Below are 17,583 nucleotides of genomic sequence, written 5' to 3'. Positions count from 1 at the left end.
GCCTGAGTGAACCCTGAACACATCTCCAGTTTCTCTACATATCCATAATGTTTGATGTCAAACATCAAACATATAATATTTGAGTCGATGTCTCAGGCTGGCAGGTCAGCTGTGGAGGTGGGAAGGACTGAGCCAGTCATGTCCTGTGCTTCAACAGACAGCTTGTATGCTTGTAAGTGAATTCAGTACAGTGCACACACCTGCTGATGTGAAGTAATTTTCACACCTTACTCTGCCAGACTCCTTTTGTAATACTCATCTTCTGAGATTCATTGATACTTTGCATTTACCCCTTTCTCTGTTAATTATTTCACTAACACAGAAATGCATCTATGGATGCATGAATCTTACTCCAGGCTTAACCACTTTCTACCTAGGCGAACATTTTTAAGATTTTTCTAACAAGTATTAAAAGTAGCACATCTATGAACTCATTGTGTTGTGCAATGTGTTGTGAGCTTGTAGTTCGGATATTTTCAAACAACATGTGTTTTTAACACATGTCCAGCTGGAGCCTACTGGCTTTCATTTATGTTTGTGTATAGTCCCACCCTTTGTAGATTCACACTCTCACCTGACCCACCACCTACCCTCCCTCCTGTTCACGCAGACACTCTCACGCAAACGCACAGTCGTACACGTATGCAGACAGCCAGACACACGCACGCGTATCCAGACACGTGCATACGCTTCACAGATTCACAACCAAACCAGGTCCCAGATGCCTTGTGATTAACTTGTATCTTCACCCGGTGTAATAATAATCACAGGGGCTTGAGTCTAATCTGGGCCCTGACACGCTCACAGATGCACAGCGTATCACACTCCCATCTCTGTGTCTATTTTTACACGGGTGTTTGAGGAGTGAGGCAGCACGCCGTCGTCACTGTGAGTCACAGACGCCACCGTGGCACGCACGCACGCACGCACTTATAAGATATTATAATCTTTTCATAAACATGTATAATTATATATAAACGATGATAAATAATCATTATACTTTAAAAGCTTAATCATAACACATTATAAACTTTATTATTAGGGCTGTGAATCTTTGGGTGTCCCACAATTCGATTCCGATTCTTGGGGTCACGATTCGATTCAACTCGATTCTCAATCCAAAGGCATTTTTTTTTCCAGATTCAAAATGATTCTCGATTCAATACATACAGTAGGATTTCATCATGATCTACCGGTACTCCAGTCTTGTGGCATGAAAGCAGAGTACATTTCTTAAAACAGCTTATTGTACAAAACGTTTTAACTTCTGACTGAGTCTGACACTCAGTTACTTTTTCTCACTCAGTTACCAGAACAATACATTCAAGTAAAAAATGCTGTAAAATAAACAAAATTGGTAGGCTTAGGCTAGCTGGTAGTGAAAATGCACACATGCAAAGTATGCAGAAACCCATAATGTATTGCACAGGTTGAACTCAATCACTTGTGTTAGGCACAGAGACTAGAGACACACTCACACTAACGAGTTGCCTTGTTGCAAATTATGACACGCAGTTTCTGCTGTCCAAATATGACTCTGTATGACCAAATATACTCTCAAAAAACCTCTGTGTTTTAAATAGACACTAGTGCTTCCTAGGGTATGATTTGGGGCCCTAAAGATGATTACAAAATCAATATCAACATCTTAATACTGTCCAATACTTTGATAGGGAGGGGGGTGAAATTATGACAGGCAGTTGCTGCTGTCAAAATATATAACAACCCCTTTGTGTTGAAATAGATACTAATGCTTTCTAAGGCGTGATTTGGGGCCCTAAGGATGATCAAAATGAATATCAACATCCTAATACTGTCCAATAATTAGTCTAGATAAGGAGGGGGGTGAAATTATGACTGGGTGAAATTATGACAGGCAGTTAGCTTATACAGTATAGGCATAGAAGAAATATGTGGGTGTCTAAATCAGTGTTATTGTTTTGGCCGTGTTTCACATGATCACAAAGTGAAAGAGCAATTTTATTTAAGGGGTAGGCCTACGTGCATGTGTGCGTGCGTGCGTCAGTGTTTGTGTGTGTGTGTGCGTGTGTGTGTGTGTGTGTGTGCGGGGGCAGTTATGTGTAGGATCCAGTGTTTGTTCAGCTGCCCAGTAACCATCTTGTAACATTGGCTTTTGGCTGCACATGGGAGTGAAGCCCGTTGCCGTGGATACCTCTCTCCAGCCTACTTATGTCTTCATGTCCTCTCTTGTTTTCTTTCTCCCCCCTCCCTCCCTTCCTGTCTCTAATAAAGCCTTTATACTTCATCAAGTATAAAAGCTCAACGATGCTGCACGCTCTGAATGATACGATGCTGCACGCTCTGAACGATACGATGCTGCGCGCTCTGAATGATGCTGCACGCTCAGAACGATGCTGCACGCTCTGAACTCGGATGTGGATGTTAACTAGTCAGTCAGTCACCTCAGTAAATTATTACCCAAGCACCGCGTTTATTGGAAGCTTAAGTTGTAAGTGCACCTCAACATCTCTCACTTTCTCCTGGTCTATAACATTGTCTTCTCTCTCTCTCTGTCTCTCTCTCCCTCGCCCTCTCGCCCTCTCTCTCCCTCGCCCTCTCTCTCCGCACTCCCTCCTCTGTCTTTCTCTCTGTCTCTCTCTCTGAACAATTGAGTGGTTGGCCAATTTGCCTGGGTTGGAATCCCTGCAGGCTGATGGGAGTCAGATTACGTTTGCTATGTTTTCGTGTCTTCCCATATGGCTCTCATGTCCCTGGGTAACCCTGCTGAGGTCGTCTACAGGCAGCACATTGATTGGCCCGTCAATCCTTATATCCCTCCATTTGTCTCTCTTTGCTATATCTATGTAACTTATTTGCCTCTTTACATCCCACCTGTTTCCAAGCTCCCAGTGCTTCTTTAGAATGGTTTTCCTAGTGCATTATTGATCACACTCTATGCCTTCCCTCCTGATCTCTCTCTCAATTCAATTCAATTCAATTCAATTCAAAGGAGCTTTATTGGCATGAGAAAACGTACGTTTACATTGCCAAAGCAGAAGTGGAACAAGACAATCAAAATAAAACAATGTATTTACAAATAAATATTGGATATAAATAGGAAAATAAAGGTTTAAACAGAGCTGTGTTACATTAACACTTTGGGTAATACTATCTTGTGGAACTATAAAAAGGTTGTGCATTTTCTGTCAGAGATAGTTACAATATACGATATACAATATACATCCATATAGGAGACGTTAGCTTTATACTTTTGATAACACACAATGGTTTGTATTCCTTAAGGTGCTTGTATTCCATTTGACATCCTTCTCCTGTCACAGCAGCTCACAAATCTCGCTGCTGTGTTTGTACATTGTTGTACTTCACCCAACAGATATGGGAGTTCTTTTGTCATTAGTCATGTTTTCAAACTCTCCTTGGGTGATTGTAATCCGTGGAAAGTATATGTCTCTGATGTCTTGGTACAGTGGGCAGATGGTTAGGAAATGTAGCTCAGTCTCTACCTCGTTTTGTGTGCAGTGGGTGCACAGTCTGTCTTCTCTTGGGAGCCAGGTTTCTCAATCGCAAGACTGTGTTTACTGAGTCTATATCGAGTTAATGTTTTCCTTAGTTTTGGGTCAGTTACTGTGCTCAATTTTCCTGCTACTGTGTATTCTCTGTTTAGAGCTAAATAGCAATCCATTTTGCCATGATTTTGCTTTCGGTGTGTGTGTAATTGTTGCACACAACACACACGCAGATGATCTACAAGCACAAATGTGACATGTGGTGAGCTTGTAGATCTGCTATTTTCAATGTATGACACTGGCACTCAATTGAGTATAAATTCAGCCCTCTCTCTCTCTCTCTCTCTCTCTCTCTCTCTCTCTCTCTCTCTCTCTCTCTCTCTCTCTCTCTCTCTCTCTGTCTCTCTCTCTCTCTCTCTTCCCGCTCACAGCCAGGAACAAGATGTGTGCCCACGCACCATTAGTAAGATCCACATCCCTGGCATACCTCAACCCCAGAGCAGCAGAAGTTAAACCAGCAACCAGCAGAGGTCTCTTGGCTACAGGGTGTATATTACCTGGCTTGTAGCAAGACTGAGCCATTTATAGTAACAGTTGTCTGGTCAACCCACTCTCCCATTTAATGGATCAGCAGTTCCCAAATGGTGGATCGAGGCACACAGGTGTTTTTTGATTGATTGAAATATTTATTAACAGTTTGTAGAATTTACAGTACATTTTAAGCACAAACTCAATACAAAGACTCTTAACTGTGAGTGGACGACCCAATTAAGCATTACACTTGTTTACAACAGGGTCCACATTGTTCAATTCATCAAAACATTTAGAGACATACAAACATTTAGAGACATACAAATAGACATTTCTATGTAGCTAAAGAACAGAACAGGAATTCATCATAATATGATGAATTTTTTGCTTCCTATATTATAGGAAGCAAAAAAGGGAAAATATACATTATACAGTGAGGGAAAATGGGGTGGGGGGGTGGGGGGGATTCAGATTTTACAGAGGCCAGTTTCGAATTGCAGCCATCCGTAGGTGCCCTTTGAGAGCGGTTTTGAAGGAGTCAAGGGATTCACATGTCTTAATGACTGTTGGTAGGGCGTATCTGCCGAATCTGGGTTGTACATGGTTTGTTGCACTCCCTCTGGTGTTGTGGGTGTGGACTTTGTTTACATTAAGGAAGTATTTAGACAGGTACATGGGTATCTTGGTGGTGTATCGAATCTTGTGGACCAGACCCATTGCAAGATGCTGTACTCTGTCGTCGACCCTAAGCCATCCCAGCCTGTCAAAGTGGGCAGGGGTGAGGTGGGTTCGGGGGGTGAGGCCAAGTAGGAGCCTGACCAGTTTGTTTTGGGAGGTCTGGAGCCTTGTTTTAAGGGCCTTTGAGGTGCTGTGGTACCAAGAGGTGGATGCATAGTCAAAGAAACCTTGTACGAGGGCTCCTGTTAAGGTCTTCAAGGTGTTTTTGCTGACCAGTGAGGAGATCCTGTAAAGGAATCTTGTTCTTTGATTGACTTTTTTGATTACGTTGGTGGCCATTTTATCACCGGAAAGATTGGCCTCCAGGATGGAACCTAGGTAGGTAATTTGATCTTTTCGTGTGATAATATTGTCACCCACTCTAACCAAGAAGCCATCTGCCTTGCTGAGATTACTATTTGATCCGAAGAGGATGGATTCAGTTTTTCCCAGGTGTAAGGATAGTTAGTTATCAGCGAGCCAGGTGCAGATTCTACCGAGTTCAGAGCTGAGGGTCTTTTCAACCTGCAGTTTGTTCCTGTCCGAGACCAGCAGTGCTGAGTCGTCTGCGAACAGGAACAAGTTGCAGTCACAAGCTGAAGTCATGTCGTTGACATATATAAGGAACAGTAAAGGCCCTAGTATGCTTCCTTGTGGGACGCCACAGCTCACTGGGAGGGGAGGGGACAGTGTTCCGTTCACCTCCACCATCTGTTCTCTCCCCTCCAGGTAGGATTGCATCCAGCTCACTGATGTGCTATCAAAACCAATAGCTTTAAGCTTGTTAACCTGTATGGAGTGGTTCACGGTGTCAAAAGCCTTTTGGAGGTCCAGCATGACCATGCCGCAGTATTTTCCAGCGTCCACCTCGTGTTTGATGTGGTCGCTCAAATAGAGGAGGCATGTGTCAGTGGAGTGGGATGTTCTGAACCCAGATTGGAACTCGTACAGCAATTTATTAGTGGCAAGATACTTTTCAACCTGTTCATAGACTATTTTTTCCATCACTTTCGAGATGGAGCTTAGAATAGAAATAGGGCGGTAGTTGCCGGGTTCTAATTTACTCCCTTTTTTGTACAGGGGGGTTACTTTGGCCAGTTTAAAATCTTGGGGGACCTGTCCCTGTTTGATGGAGAGGTTTACTATGTGGGTGATGACGGGAGCAATGGAAATGGCTGAGTCTCTGAGAAATTTGGAGGGTATATTGTCATGGCCAGTGGCCTTGTGGGGTTGGAGGGCACTCAGTTTTTTAAGTACCTCCTCAGTTGTTACCATTGCCATTTTAAAATCATCTTTACAAACACCTAGGTTTTTGTAGAAGGCTTTGATGTGCTCTACACCAAAACGCCCAGAGTGGGAGGGCAGTTTGTTAACCAGCATTGTTGCAATGTGTGCCTTGGAATCTTGCAGCATTTGCACATTATAGCAATATACTGAATACAACTATACGAAAGTATTGGTTTACAGTATCAGTATTTTGTGATTGCATACTACTACTACAACACGTCATGCATCTGAGCTTGTTGATCTGTTATTTTCACTTTGAATAGAGCAGTGTCTTGTGAGTTTGACTTATCCATTGGTGTGCCTTGTGCACAAAACTTTTGAAAACATCTAGATCTGAAAATGAATGTTCCTTCAGCTCTGATGTGGATAAGACAGGCGTTCTATCATGGCTTCTGTGGCTTCAGGGCTTACGTTAGTCTGTGGCTTTACATTATAAAATCTATGCTTTTCCACATGAAGAAGTTGATGTCGGGTTGCACTGTAATTACATTTTGCTGCTGGTGGCCTTGCTTTAATCTACTATACCCACCATGGGATGCTAGCACTACTGTATGTGACATGTATGGGATCCTAGCAATGTACAGTACATGTAATATATTGTTTTCAGTATGATTAGTAGTAGTACATGCCAACTATATAGAACTATGCCAATTGTTACATTGTTTATAACTTTTTTTCTTTCTTCTTTTATCTAAGAAAATATTAAGGAAAGTGTGTACTGTGTATATTTGTAGCCCCATACAAGAGGATATAGACTTCTCTGTACTTATAGTAGTACATGTAGTTACATAGCACTGAAAATGCATCCACACAGCTTGTCAATGGCACAAGTTATTTAATTTAAGATATCTGTGAGTTATAAAAATTATCAAAATGAATAGTTCACTTGTGTAATGGTCACTCTAGTCTAGCAAAATCAGACGTTTCGATAGCTAGCTCCACCTCAGAAATCAGACCTCTGAAAGTCAGGCTATGCAAGACTACGGTCACTCAGACTTAGCTTTCACAGACAGATTATTCCGTGATTCTCAACCTTTTTAATTTCAAGGGCCCATTTGATACGATTTGTATCTATAGCAGGTATCAAGACTCCGCTCTGACTCCGCTCTGGCTAAACCAGTTGGTATATGTAGTGCAAATGAGTAAATGTTGTCAGAACGTCAACGAAATGATCAGTTCTCAAATGTTGGGTGAGCTCCTTAACCCTGGCATTCCACTCTGTTTGAATACATGATCCTGGCCACCATCATCGCCAACTGTATCGTCCTGGCTCTGGAGCAGCACCTCCCTGGGGAAGACAAGACCCCCATGTCTAAGAGACTGGTGAGAGAGACGCACGCACACACACACACGCACACGCGCACACACACACACACACACACACACACACACACACACACACACACACACACACACACACACACACACACACACACACACACACACAGTGAGTACATTATCTTCTTAGTGATAGTATTATACTATGGAATGGATAACTTGTTTACTCCAGAATCACATTTCTCAATGTAACAATATACACCTACGCGTTGTGGCAACAATGCCTTCATCAGAGTCACCCTGATTCAATGAACACCCCTACACAGACAAAGTCCAGTACAGAGAGAGGGCTGTTTGTCATTCAGGGTGTGAATGAACACCCCTACACAGACACAGTCCAGTCCAGTACAGAGAGAGAGGGCTGTTTGTCATTCAGGGTGTGATTTCCTCCAACAGGAGAAGACAGAGCCCTACTTCATCGGCATGTTCTGCTTGGAAGCAGGGATCAAGGTCATCGCTCTGGGCTTCGTGTTCCATAAAGGATCCTACCTGAGGAACGGATGGAACGTCATGGACTTCATAGTGGTCCTCAGCGGGTGAGTGTGTGTGTGTGTGTGGGGGTGTGTGTGTGTGTGTGTGTGTGGGGGGGGGGGGGGGGGGAGGGGGGGGGGGGGGTTGGTTGCATGACAAGTGTGTCAACTATATTGTATGTAACAATGTTCTGCCGTCTGTGCACTCTGTGTAACTGTCTGTTTTCCTACAGTGTCTATGTCCTTTGTACAAGGCATTCATTCTTGTACTGTTTATGTGGATATAAATAAACGTGTGTGTGTGTGTGTGTGTGTGTGTGTGTGTGTGTGTGTGTGTGTTTGCGTGTACGTGTGTGTGTGTGTGTGTGTGTGTGTGTGTGTGTGTGTGTGTGTGTGTGTGTGTTTGTTTGTGTGTGTGCGTGTGTAGCTTACAGTCTCCCCGACAGACAGAGTCTAGTCGCTGTCCATGGTGCTGAATGAATGCAGCCGCAAGGTTTTACAGCAAAATACCTCTGTTCACAATGTGCTCTGATAATAAAATCCCAGTAACAGAGATGAGCAATAAAGAAAGAGTCAGAATGCAATATGAGTCAGAATGCAATGTGAAAGACTAATCGCTGTCCATGGTGCTGAATGAATGCCGCCACAAGGTGTTTTACAGCAAAATACCTCTACTCTGTTCACAATGTGATCTGATAATAAAATCCCAGTAACAGAGATGAGCAATAAAGAAAGAGTGAAAGCTTGATTTGTTATACTTTGTAAATGTAATGGCAATCCAGCATCTTATTCTGATTACTTCCAGGAAGTTCCAGTACATCTCCTATGATGGCTAAGTGCAAATTTATACTTTTCACGTGTCCGACGTGTTGTTTGGCGAACATAACTGATTTATAACAGAAGTATAAATGAGGCATAACCACTTAAACCTTATCGAATGTGTTGTCTATACTACACACATACTTATAGTCTATACTTGGCTTCCTCTATTTTCCCCCTACACCAAATATCTTCACTGAAATTGGATTGGACACACAGGAAGATAGTTTTGTCTATTAAAATTATTCATGATCACCTCATTGATTCATTCACATACTCTCATACTGTACACTTACTCTCTCTCTCTCTCACACACGCGTGAAATATTAATAATTCATTGCACAAAAGTACAAAGGGTGGCAGACAGGGTTCTTAGAGAATTTTACATGATTCTGGCTGTTCCATTATTGATGAGCAGAGTCTTAGAACTTATCTGAAGAGGAGGAGAGAGAGGGAAGGGGAGAAGGAGGCAGGCAGAGAGACAACCTCTTTGTGTTAGATTAGACAGAATTGTATACTCACATCTGATGTGTAATACCTGTGTGTGTGTGTGTGTGTGTGTGTGTGTGTGTGTGTGTGTGTGTGTGTGTGTGTGTGTGTGTGTGTGTGTGTGTGTGTGTGTGTGTGTGTGTGTGTGTGTGTGTGTGTGTGTGTGTGTGTGTGTGTGTGCGCGCATGGTGTGTGTGCGCATGGTGTGTGTGCTTGTATGGTGAAACCACAACTATAGCGACAACTAATAAACGATAGCATTTGGATCACTTTCAGCATATTGCTACATTGACAGCCATTAAAAATCAGAAGGGCACTCACTCACCTTTGAAAGTTTTGTTAGAGATGACAAAAGAGATGAGACTTTTATGAATAGCTGGTAGACTAGCATCACCTCAGGTAGGATCACCTCCTTATAATTCATATTATACCCCCCTCCCAAAAAAAATGTAATAAAGGCTTTCCTCCTCTTTTTAACCTTGAGTGCCCGGATCATCTATTTTTCTTTATGCCTTGATCCCGTTTGATCCGTGTGAGCACCTTTTTATCATCATTACCTGTTTATATCTCTGTCGAGCACCTGGTTAGTTTTTCTTTTTCTCCACTTATTTTACTTTGTCTTGAAATTACTGTAAGGCATAACTGGGAAGCAGCACAGGCTATACAATGATACAATCGTAACTCAGCGCTGCTAGTGCAGTGAGTGCACACACTGGGAAGTGGGAACAATTACAAACAAACAAGTTAACAACACAGGTCAACGTGACATGACAGGTCAAGTACCTTCAGTGATTATTAGCTGCTGCCAACTAGTGGTAAGTGGACGTACAGGATTAGGCTGAATAATTGGCAAGGCTGATTGGAAGGATGCAATGCAATATTACTACTACTACTACTAATACTAATACTACTAAAAATAATAATTAATAATTACAAAATCGGGAGGCCCCTGATGGGGGAAACATATATAAAGCAGTCACTGCCTCCATTGTAAGAAACGGCTTGTGTTAGCAGTAGCTCACTACACTTACCGCCATTGCCCTTGATCAATGGCAATTGCGCTTTTATAGCGTTTTCGATCGATCAAGCCAAAATGCTACTTGCGTTGTCATGACAATGGATTGCCCATCTTAGATTGTCCTCACCATAATAATCCATTCTATCTGTTTCTTTCATTCGCCTGTATCTTCTATTCCTTGTCCCAGATGGCATTTTTGGTCAAAACAACGTTTCTTTGATGGCACAGAGCCGACTCTGTGGAGGCCTCTAGTGCCCCAGCATAGATCTTGTTGAACGAGACCCGTTAAACTTACTAGGATATGTCTACTTCCGGAAGTCTGGAAATGTGGCTTTTCAAAATAAGAGCTGGGAAAAATGCTGGCGTGAATTATATCCTAATTCTTCAATAAATGCTAGCGGGCTAAGTGTGAAGTCAGGCTTTAAGCTGCACAAAAGAAGTGGGGAGGTGTAAAACAGAGAGAGAGAGAGACAGAAACAGAGAGAGAGAGAGAGAGACAGAGAGGGGGAGGAGGAAATGAGAAGGGTGCCTCCATGTGTAAATGGTACTAATTGGCACCGTGGCTGTTCTCTTAGACGGCAAGACCCTCCATTAGACTGGCAACACATGGCAGAGGGCAACTCCCATGTAGCAATGGTGTCACTGCTCTGTGCCAGCACAAAGGGGGTGTATGGCCCACTGTTTGGTTTCCCATACAGTGGGCCGGGAGCCCGGGACCGATTTGTGGGTCACGGATGAATTTGTACGGGTCATGAGTCGAATAAAAAAATAAAACCCATTTATTTTTTTCTTACATTTAAAAAGAATATGAAAAAAGTATTAAAATATTTGTTTTTAAAAAGGATACATTTAAATGTTGTTATTGTGACACTAGGCAGCAAAGTGTAGCTAACCTTTGCCAGCCGATCCAGTGATTTATCACAGCTTGTTGAGCAGCCCCCAGACCACCATTGTAATGATCTGCTATCATTAGCATTAGCTCACGCCAGAAACGTTTACATGTCGGGAGAGATGCGAGATAAAATCACAGAACTTTGGATGGATGGCGATTACCATGGACAGCGCCCGTATTTCCAGAGTTATAAGACGCTGAAAATCCTACTTTGAACAGAAGTCTATGGGGCCATGTGCAACGATCCTGGTGCTGGACGTGACGGAGGCGTTGCTTAGCAACCGGACCAATGTTAAAAGCAGATTTACGAATAAGGGGGGTACGAATATGTTCGCAGTTCGCAGAGAAAGAATTAAAACAAACAAATTAAGAAATTCCATGAATACAAATAATAATTAAGAAGTAGTGAAAATAGCTGATCTTCGATCATCTAATTAGCCCTAGTTAGAGACGAGGAGAAGAGACCGTTGAGAGAGAGGAGACAAGGGAGCCGGGATCCGAAGGAAACAAGAAAAGAAAGAAGGATTAGATGTTGAAAGGCAGTCCTACACTTTAGTCCAGCTGATACTGTTTCTTCTTCTATAAATAATGGCTGGGTTTCTCAAAGAGATTTTGGGTCGCACGTAGCTTGAACATGAGTGCAGCGTATGTGCACATGCCCTCTAGAAGCCTGTGTGCTGCCTATTTGGCTGCATGGCAGCCAATCAGACACTATGTCCTTTTTTGGGAAACACCGTCAAACACGACAACATAGAAATAGACCTAGACTAGAGCACAGCATTACGTGTCCCCATTGCACACATAAGGCCTGCATGAATGAATTTAGAAGCGAACACGTTTTTCTAAAGCCTTTTAGAACACACACCTGTCGACCTGTGGCTCATATTTCGATGAGGGCTTCAGTCTCCTTATTTGACCACATCTATCGGGACATCTGCGCTGCGTAAAATATGCCTTCTCCTTCTCCAACTGTGTTTACTCCTCATTCATCTGCCAGACTGCCACATTGTTTCGCTTAATTTCCTTTGATGCGGATTCACCGGATTGCATTCACACCTGCAGTGAATGAAAAGTCAGGTGCACTAGAATGTGATTATTTGATCCGCATTAGAGTTCGAATGAGCATTCACAGTTAAGTTCACACCTGCCAAACGATACGCAGCAGGATTCGTTTTAATCGCAGTAAAGCATTATGTTGTGAATGCGACATATATGTCAACATTCTCAACAAGGCAGTCATGGTGACAAATGGTGACTGTCTTCATCTAATTTAAATATAAAAACTTCGAAATTAAACATGTTTAGGCCTACTTCAGCATCAAAGAAATTAAATTGCCATATATATATGGCATATATATATATATATATATGTGTGTGTGTGTGTGTGTGTGTGTGTGTGTGCGTATACAATGTATAGGTAGGCCAACGAGGCCTACCAGGCCGCACTTCATTTCAGCGCCTTATAAGGAAAGTTGCGTGGCACATCTATGCACGGAATATCTATCTCACAGTGAAAGGGACGTGTTGTGGAAGACTGCCCCTAAGAACCACACGCCCACTCACTACGCATGTTCCCTTTGGGAAACTCAACTAATGGCTAAACATAGTCCTTCAGTCTTGGATACAGTTTTAGTGCAGATTTGTCTTAGCCTCGCGTATAGCAATACTAATATCACTCTGTGAATATTAGTCACGTCCATCTGAGTGTTAGATTATTTTCTGCAATGTCCCGCCCCATACTTGCATATTGGGCCCTGGTTGGTTTAGCCTGGTTCCAGATGAAACTGGTTGGCTCGTCACCATTTCAGCCGTGAAGTCCTCCCACAATTGAGAGGGGCCAAACTTAATCTGCCTGGGGCAATATGCATCGCAAAGTAGGGGTGGGGATATGGACAAAAGTTTTATCACAATATTATTTCAAGCTTATCACGATACACGATATTATCACGATATTTTCGCGCACGTATTTTATGGTTATTTTTCAAGTTACTTAACAGTACCTAACAGTACTTAACGTAACAGAAATACGCGGGCAAAAATCCTTGATTATGCGATGGAATATACAGGGTTTTATGTGAATTTATGTGGCAAAATTGTGGGAATTTGCTAAAGTTCAAATATGATGTATAATATAACCACTTTTTTAAAGTGATTAACTCACACTCTATGGTATTGGCTGTCAAAATGGGGTCCAGCAGTTCCAGAGGGTCCCCAGCTAAATGTATGAATATCATAAATATCTATTTAACCACTTTAATCATACACATTGGCTATTAGAAAATAGCCGATCTACAAGCTCACACAAAAGAGCTTGTAGAGGCAAAAGAAAATACCTCATGTCACTTAGTGAAGTGAAACTCCGGTTTATGTTGTGGTTTTACCCTTAAATGGATTCAAAATGTTATGCCTGCAACTTAAGTGTTGATCCCATCTGCTTTCATGGGATACTATAACTTTTCGCTGAGGAGTTTGTTTGCTGGATACATTTTTGAACGTGGCGACTTTTCAAACTCAGTTTACAAGGAGTATGCTACCATCAATGGATGCACGTCGCATCAAGTAGGATTCAGTTTAAATTGTCATTATGAAAGTTTCTTGAATTTTGGCGGAGCAGATTAATGTAGGCTACAGTAAGGGAGGAGAACACTGACGGACAGTGTGCAGCGCAGTACACACACACACACACACACACACACAGCGTGTGTCTTTGAAAGGATGAAGTCGCCATCGGCGAAACTGTAGAGTTTGAAAAGAATGTTCCTTGTCCCTTATTACAGAGAATCCGAAATAGTTCTTTTGGGGAACTAGCCCTCTACTCGCTCGACATCTGAGTATAATTGACTGTCCATTTATTTAGTCTTTCTTTACATATTATTCTGTGCACTGCAGAGCGCAGTGAGTGTGCGACGTGCGTGTGTAGACAAACTACTGTTTCCCTCTGCCCAGAAGAAAAGGGGCGGGGACTTTGCGAGTGCTCAGAACACAACCGATATATAGGCAAACAATGCCTTGCATTGCGGTGCAGTAGTGACGTCTTGTTAGCTTGTAGATTTGTTATATTTGGTGAACGAAACCGTCGTACTGCAGAAGTATAAATTACACATCATAGAATGTGCATTCACTGCATCTGATGCAGCACATTTATCGTGATGGAAACGATAACTCTAAAAAGCCGTATCGTGGAGACATTGTATCGTCCCGACGATATTTATCACCAAATCGAACACCCCTATCGCAAAGGCAGATGAAGTCTGGCCCTACTAGGTTGTGATCGGATACAGTTTTCTGTGAAATCCGACCAGAACTCTAAATGATGTGGTTTAGATCTGAGAATACTCAGAAATACCTCATGTCACTTAGTGAAGTGAAACTCCGGTTTATGTTGTGGTTTTACCCTTAAATGGATTCAAAATGTTATGCCTGCAACTTAAGTGTTGATCCCATCTGCTTTCATGGGATACTATAACTTTTCGCTGAGGAGTTTGTTTGCTGGATACATTTTTGAACGTGGCGACTTTTCAAACTCAGTTTACAAGGAGTATGCTACCATCAATGGATGCACGTCGCATCAAGTAGGATTCAGTTTAAATTGTCATTATGAAAGTTTCTTGAATTTTGGCGGAGCAGATTAATGTAGGCTACAGTAAGGGAGGAGAACACTGACGGACAGTGTGCAGCGCAGTACACACACACACACACACACACACACAGCGTGTGTCTTTGAAAGGATGAAGTCGCCATCGGCGAAACTGTAGAGTTTGAAAAGAATGTTCCTTGTCCCTTATTACCGAGAATCCGAAATAGTTCTTTTGGGGAACTAGCCCTCTACTCGCTCGACATCTGAGTATAATTGACTGTCCATTTATTTAGTCTTTCTTTACATATTATTCTGTGCACTGCAGAGCGCAGTGAGTGTGCGACGTGCGTGTGTAGACAAACTACTGTTTCCCTCTGCCCAGAAGAAAAGGGGCGGGGACTTTGCGAGTGCTCAGAACACAACCGATATATAGGCAAACAATGCCTTGCATTGCGGTGCAGTAGTGACGTCTTGTTAGCTTGTAGATTTGTTATATTTGGTGAACGAAACCGTCGTACTGCAGAAGTATAAATTACACATCATAGAATGTGCATTCACTGCATCTGATGCAGCACATTTATCGTGATGGAAACGATAACTCTAAAAAGCCGTATCGTGGAGACATTGTATCGTCCCGACGATATTTATCACCAAATCGAACACCCCTATCGCAAAGGCAGATGAAGTCTGGCCCTACTAGGTTGTGATCGGATACAGTTTTCTGTGAAATCCGACCAGAACTCTAAATGATGTGGTTTAGATCTGAGAATACTCAGAAATACCTCATGTCACTTAGTGAAGTGAAACTCCGGTTTATGTTGTGGTTTTACCCTTAAATGGATTCAAAATGTTATGCCTGCAACTTAAGTGTTGATCCCATCTACTTTCATGGGATACTATAACTTTTTGCTGAGGAGTTTGTTTGCTGGATACATTTTTGAACGTGGCGACTTTTCAAACTCAGTTTACAATGCACGTCGCATCAAGTAGGATTCCGTTTAAATTGTCATTAAGAATACTTAAACACATTACAGAATAGCAATTCAAACTAGATAATGTGCCCCTCGGGGCACATGTGTCTCCACCAGGCAGGTCAGGTTGTGGCCTCCTGGTTGTGCTATAATAGGCCGATGTGAAAAGGGTGCCATTTCTTCTTATGCCTTGGATGGCAATTGGATGATTTGAGGCATTTTGTACCAAAAATGTGTTTTGCAAAAATCCACCTGTTGGCGCTATAACAGGCCAATGTGAAAAGGGTGGGATATATCCCTCAGCCTAGTAGATAGATAGATAGATAGAATACTTTATTGGCAGTTTAAGAAAATTACATTTTTTTAAAACGCCAAATGGACTTAGACACAAAAAAGCCTTCGCTTGTTTCCATTGTGGTCCACTTTGAAACATGAAACTATACACTATACATAGTAGGAAAGTCTGTGAAAGATTTCACGTAAACTTCACGTAAATTGCACTCTGCGTTCTTGATTTGAGGCTTTTTGTTCAAAACGGGCCAATCCTGCAAACTTTAGAAGCCAATGTTAGCCAATTAGGATGGAATATGAAATATCGGACAGATCCGGCTTGAACACATCACTATAGAGATAGAGTGTAACGATTTGCGGTATTTTTGGACAGAATCTGGAGTAATCTAAACAAAAATGTTTTTCAAAAGTTTGGGGCAGAGGTTCATCGTTGGCATCCAGGGAGAGTGTGTGCAAAATTTGGCATTGACCGGGTTAACGGTGCCGGAGATTAGCTGTATACGGACGGACAGTGCAAAACATACTCTCTCCACATGCCTTCGGCCTGGTGGAGACAATTAATTGGAAAACTTTTCAAAAACCCATGTGTGTGAGTGACTAGGATACTAATTTGAAGGCTTGCAGTCAAAAAGATGACTAAGGTCACATTCTCACCTAATACTTCGGTAGACTCAATGCGTATGGGCGGAGAATTTGGGATTCTTGCATATTTAATTTGCTGCGGTTTGCCTTCACACAGCTGTCATCCGCAGCAATTGGAAACGCAGCAAGGGGACCTTTATCAATGTGTTCCATTCATAAACTAGCCTACACAGTGAAATCTATGGTGATAAAGTTATACTCATAACGTGCATGTGTCGTGCCGTCTGGGACTGGACCCCCCACTCTCTCTCGCTCTCTCACTATACGCACGCAGCCACACACTGTTCTTTTGGGCATGGAGGCACAGCACTGAGCGCACTGATATAACAGACAGCAGCGCAAAATGTTTACACGTTTATTGAGATGAAAGTTCCTACTCCCCACTAGTCCCCACACAGTGACAGCAGTCCATGTTTACGCAAGTTGTTCCCAAGTTGCATCGTTCTCAAGTAGGCCAGTAGCCGACGGGCACGTACAGGTCTAGTCATTAAAATAAGATCTGGTTGCAAAAGGGTTGAAGTGGTCCTTTAGTGTAGTAAACGGAGCAGGGAGGATGATCAACTGTATGTCACTGCGTGTACTCCCCCGAACTGGGGAAGCACATGTCAGCAGGGAATGTTGAACAGGAGGAGTGTCCTCCTGGTGGGGACTCCTCACTGGTAGGTGAGCCAATAGAGTAGAAATTAATGGCCCACTAAATTGGGAGAATTATATATTTGTTTAATAATTAAATGACAATGAAATTGGACCACATTCTCCGAGATTATTTCCGAACTCACCGAAACTGTTTGATGAAAAGAGTGGAAGCCAAACACTGATGAAGGCCCGAGGAGCCGAAACATGTCGGCTCAAAAAAAGGAAAACAACTATTTTGTCTGCACCTGTCATTACTACTACTGTCAGTTGAGCACACTTAGCCTGGGACTTCAGTGGAAGGCGAAGCCACACCATGCCACACATGACAGGAGAATATAGAAGACACGGGGGTGCGTTTGGATATGTGCCTATATACGAACGCACCCAGGGGGTGAGAGAAACACAAGGGCACACAAG

General features: G+C 42.5%; 1 protein-coding gene across 1 annotated transcript in view; it reads left to right on the top strand.

Moving 5' to 3' along the window:
- cacna1ea (calcium channel, voltage-dependent, R type, alpha 1E subunit a) overlaps positions 1 to 17,583 on the top strand; it is a gene marked incomplete at its 5' end in the record, with an annotated part of 146,325 nt that overhangs the window by 46,835 nt on the left and 81,907 nt on the right. The window contains 2 exons of the mRNA XM_083766471.1: positions 7,249 to 7,346; positions 7,758 to 7,897. Of these exons, the coding sequence (XP_083622597.1) occupies positions 7,249 to 7,346; positions 7,758 to 7,897 (238 nt within the window). The remainder of the gene's footprint in view (positions 1 to 7,248; positions 7,347 to 7,757; positions 7,898 to 17,583) is intronic.

Source organism: Protomyctophum parallelum, assembly GCF_964188405.1.
Source record: "Protomyctophum parallelum genome assembly, chromosome: 6".
Classification (NCBI taxonomy): Eukaryota; Metazoa; Chordata; class Actinopteri; order Myctophiformes; family Myctophidae; genus Protomyctophum; species Protomyctophum parallelum.
This window is presented reverse-complemented; position numbering and strand designations above follow the sequence as displayed.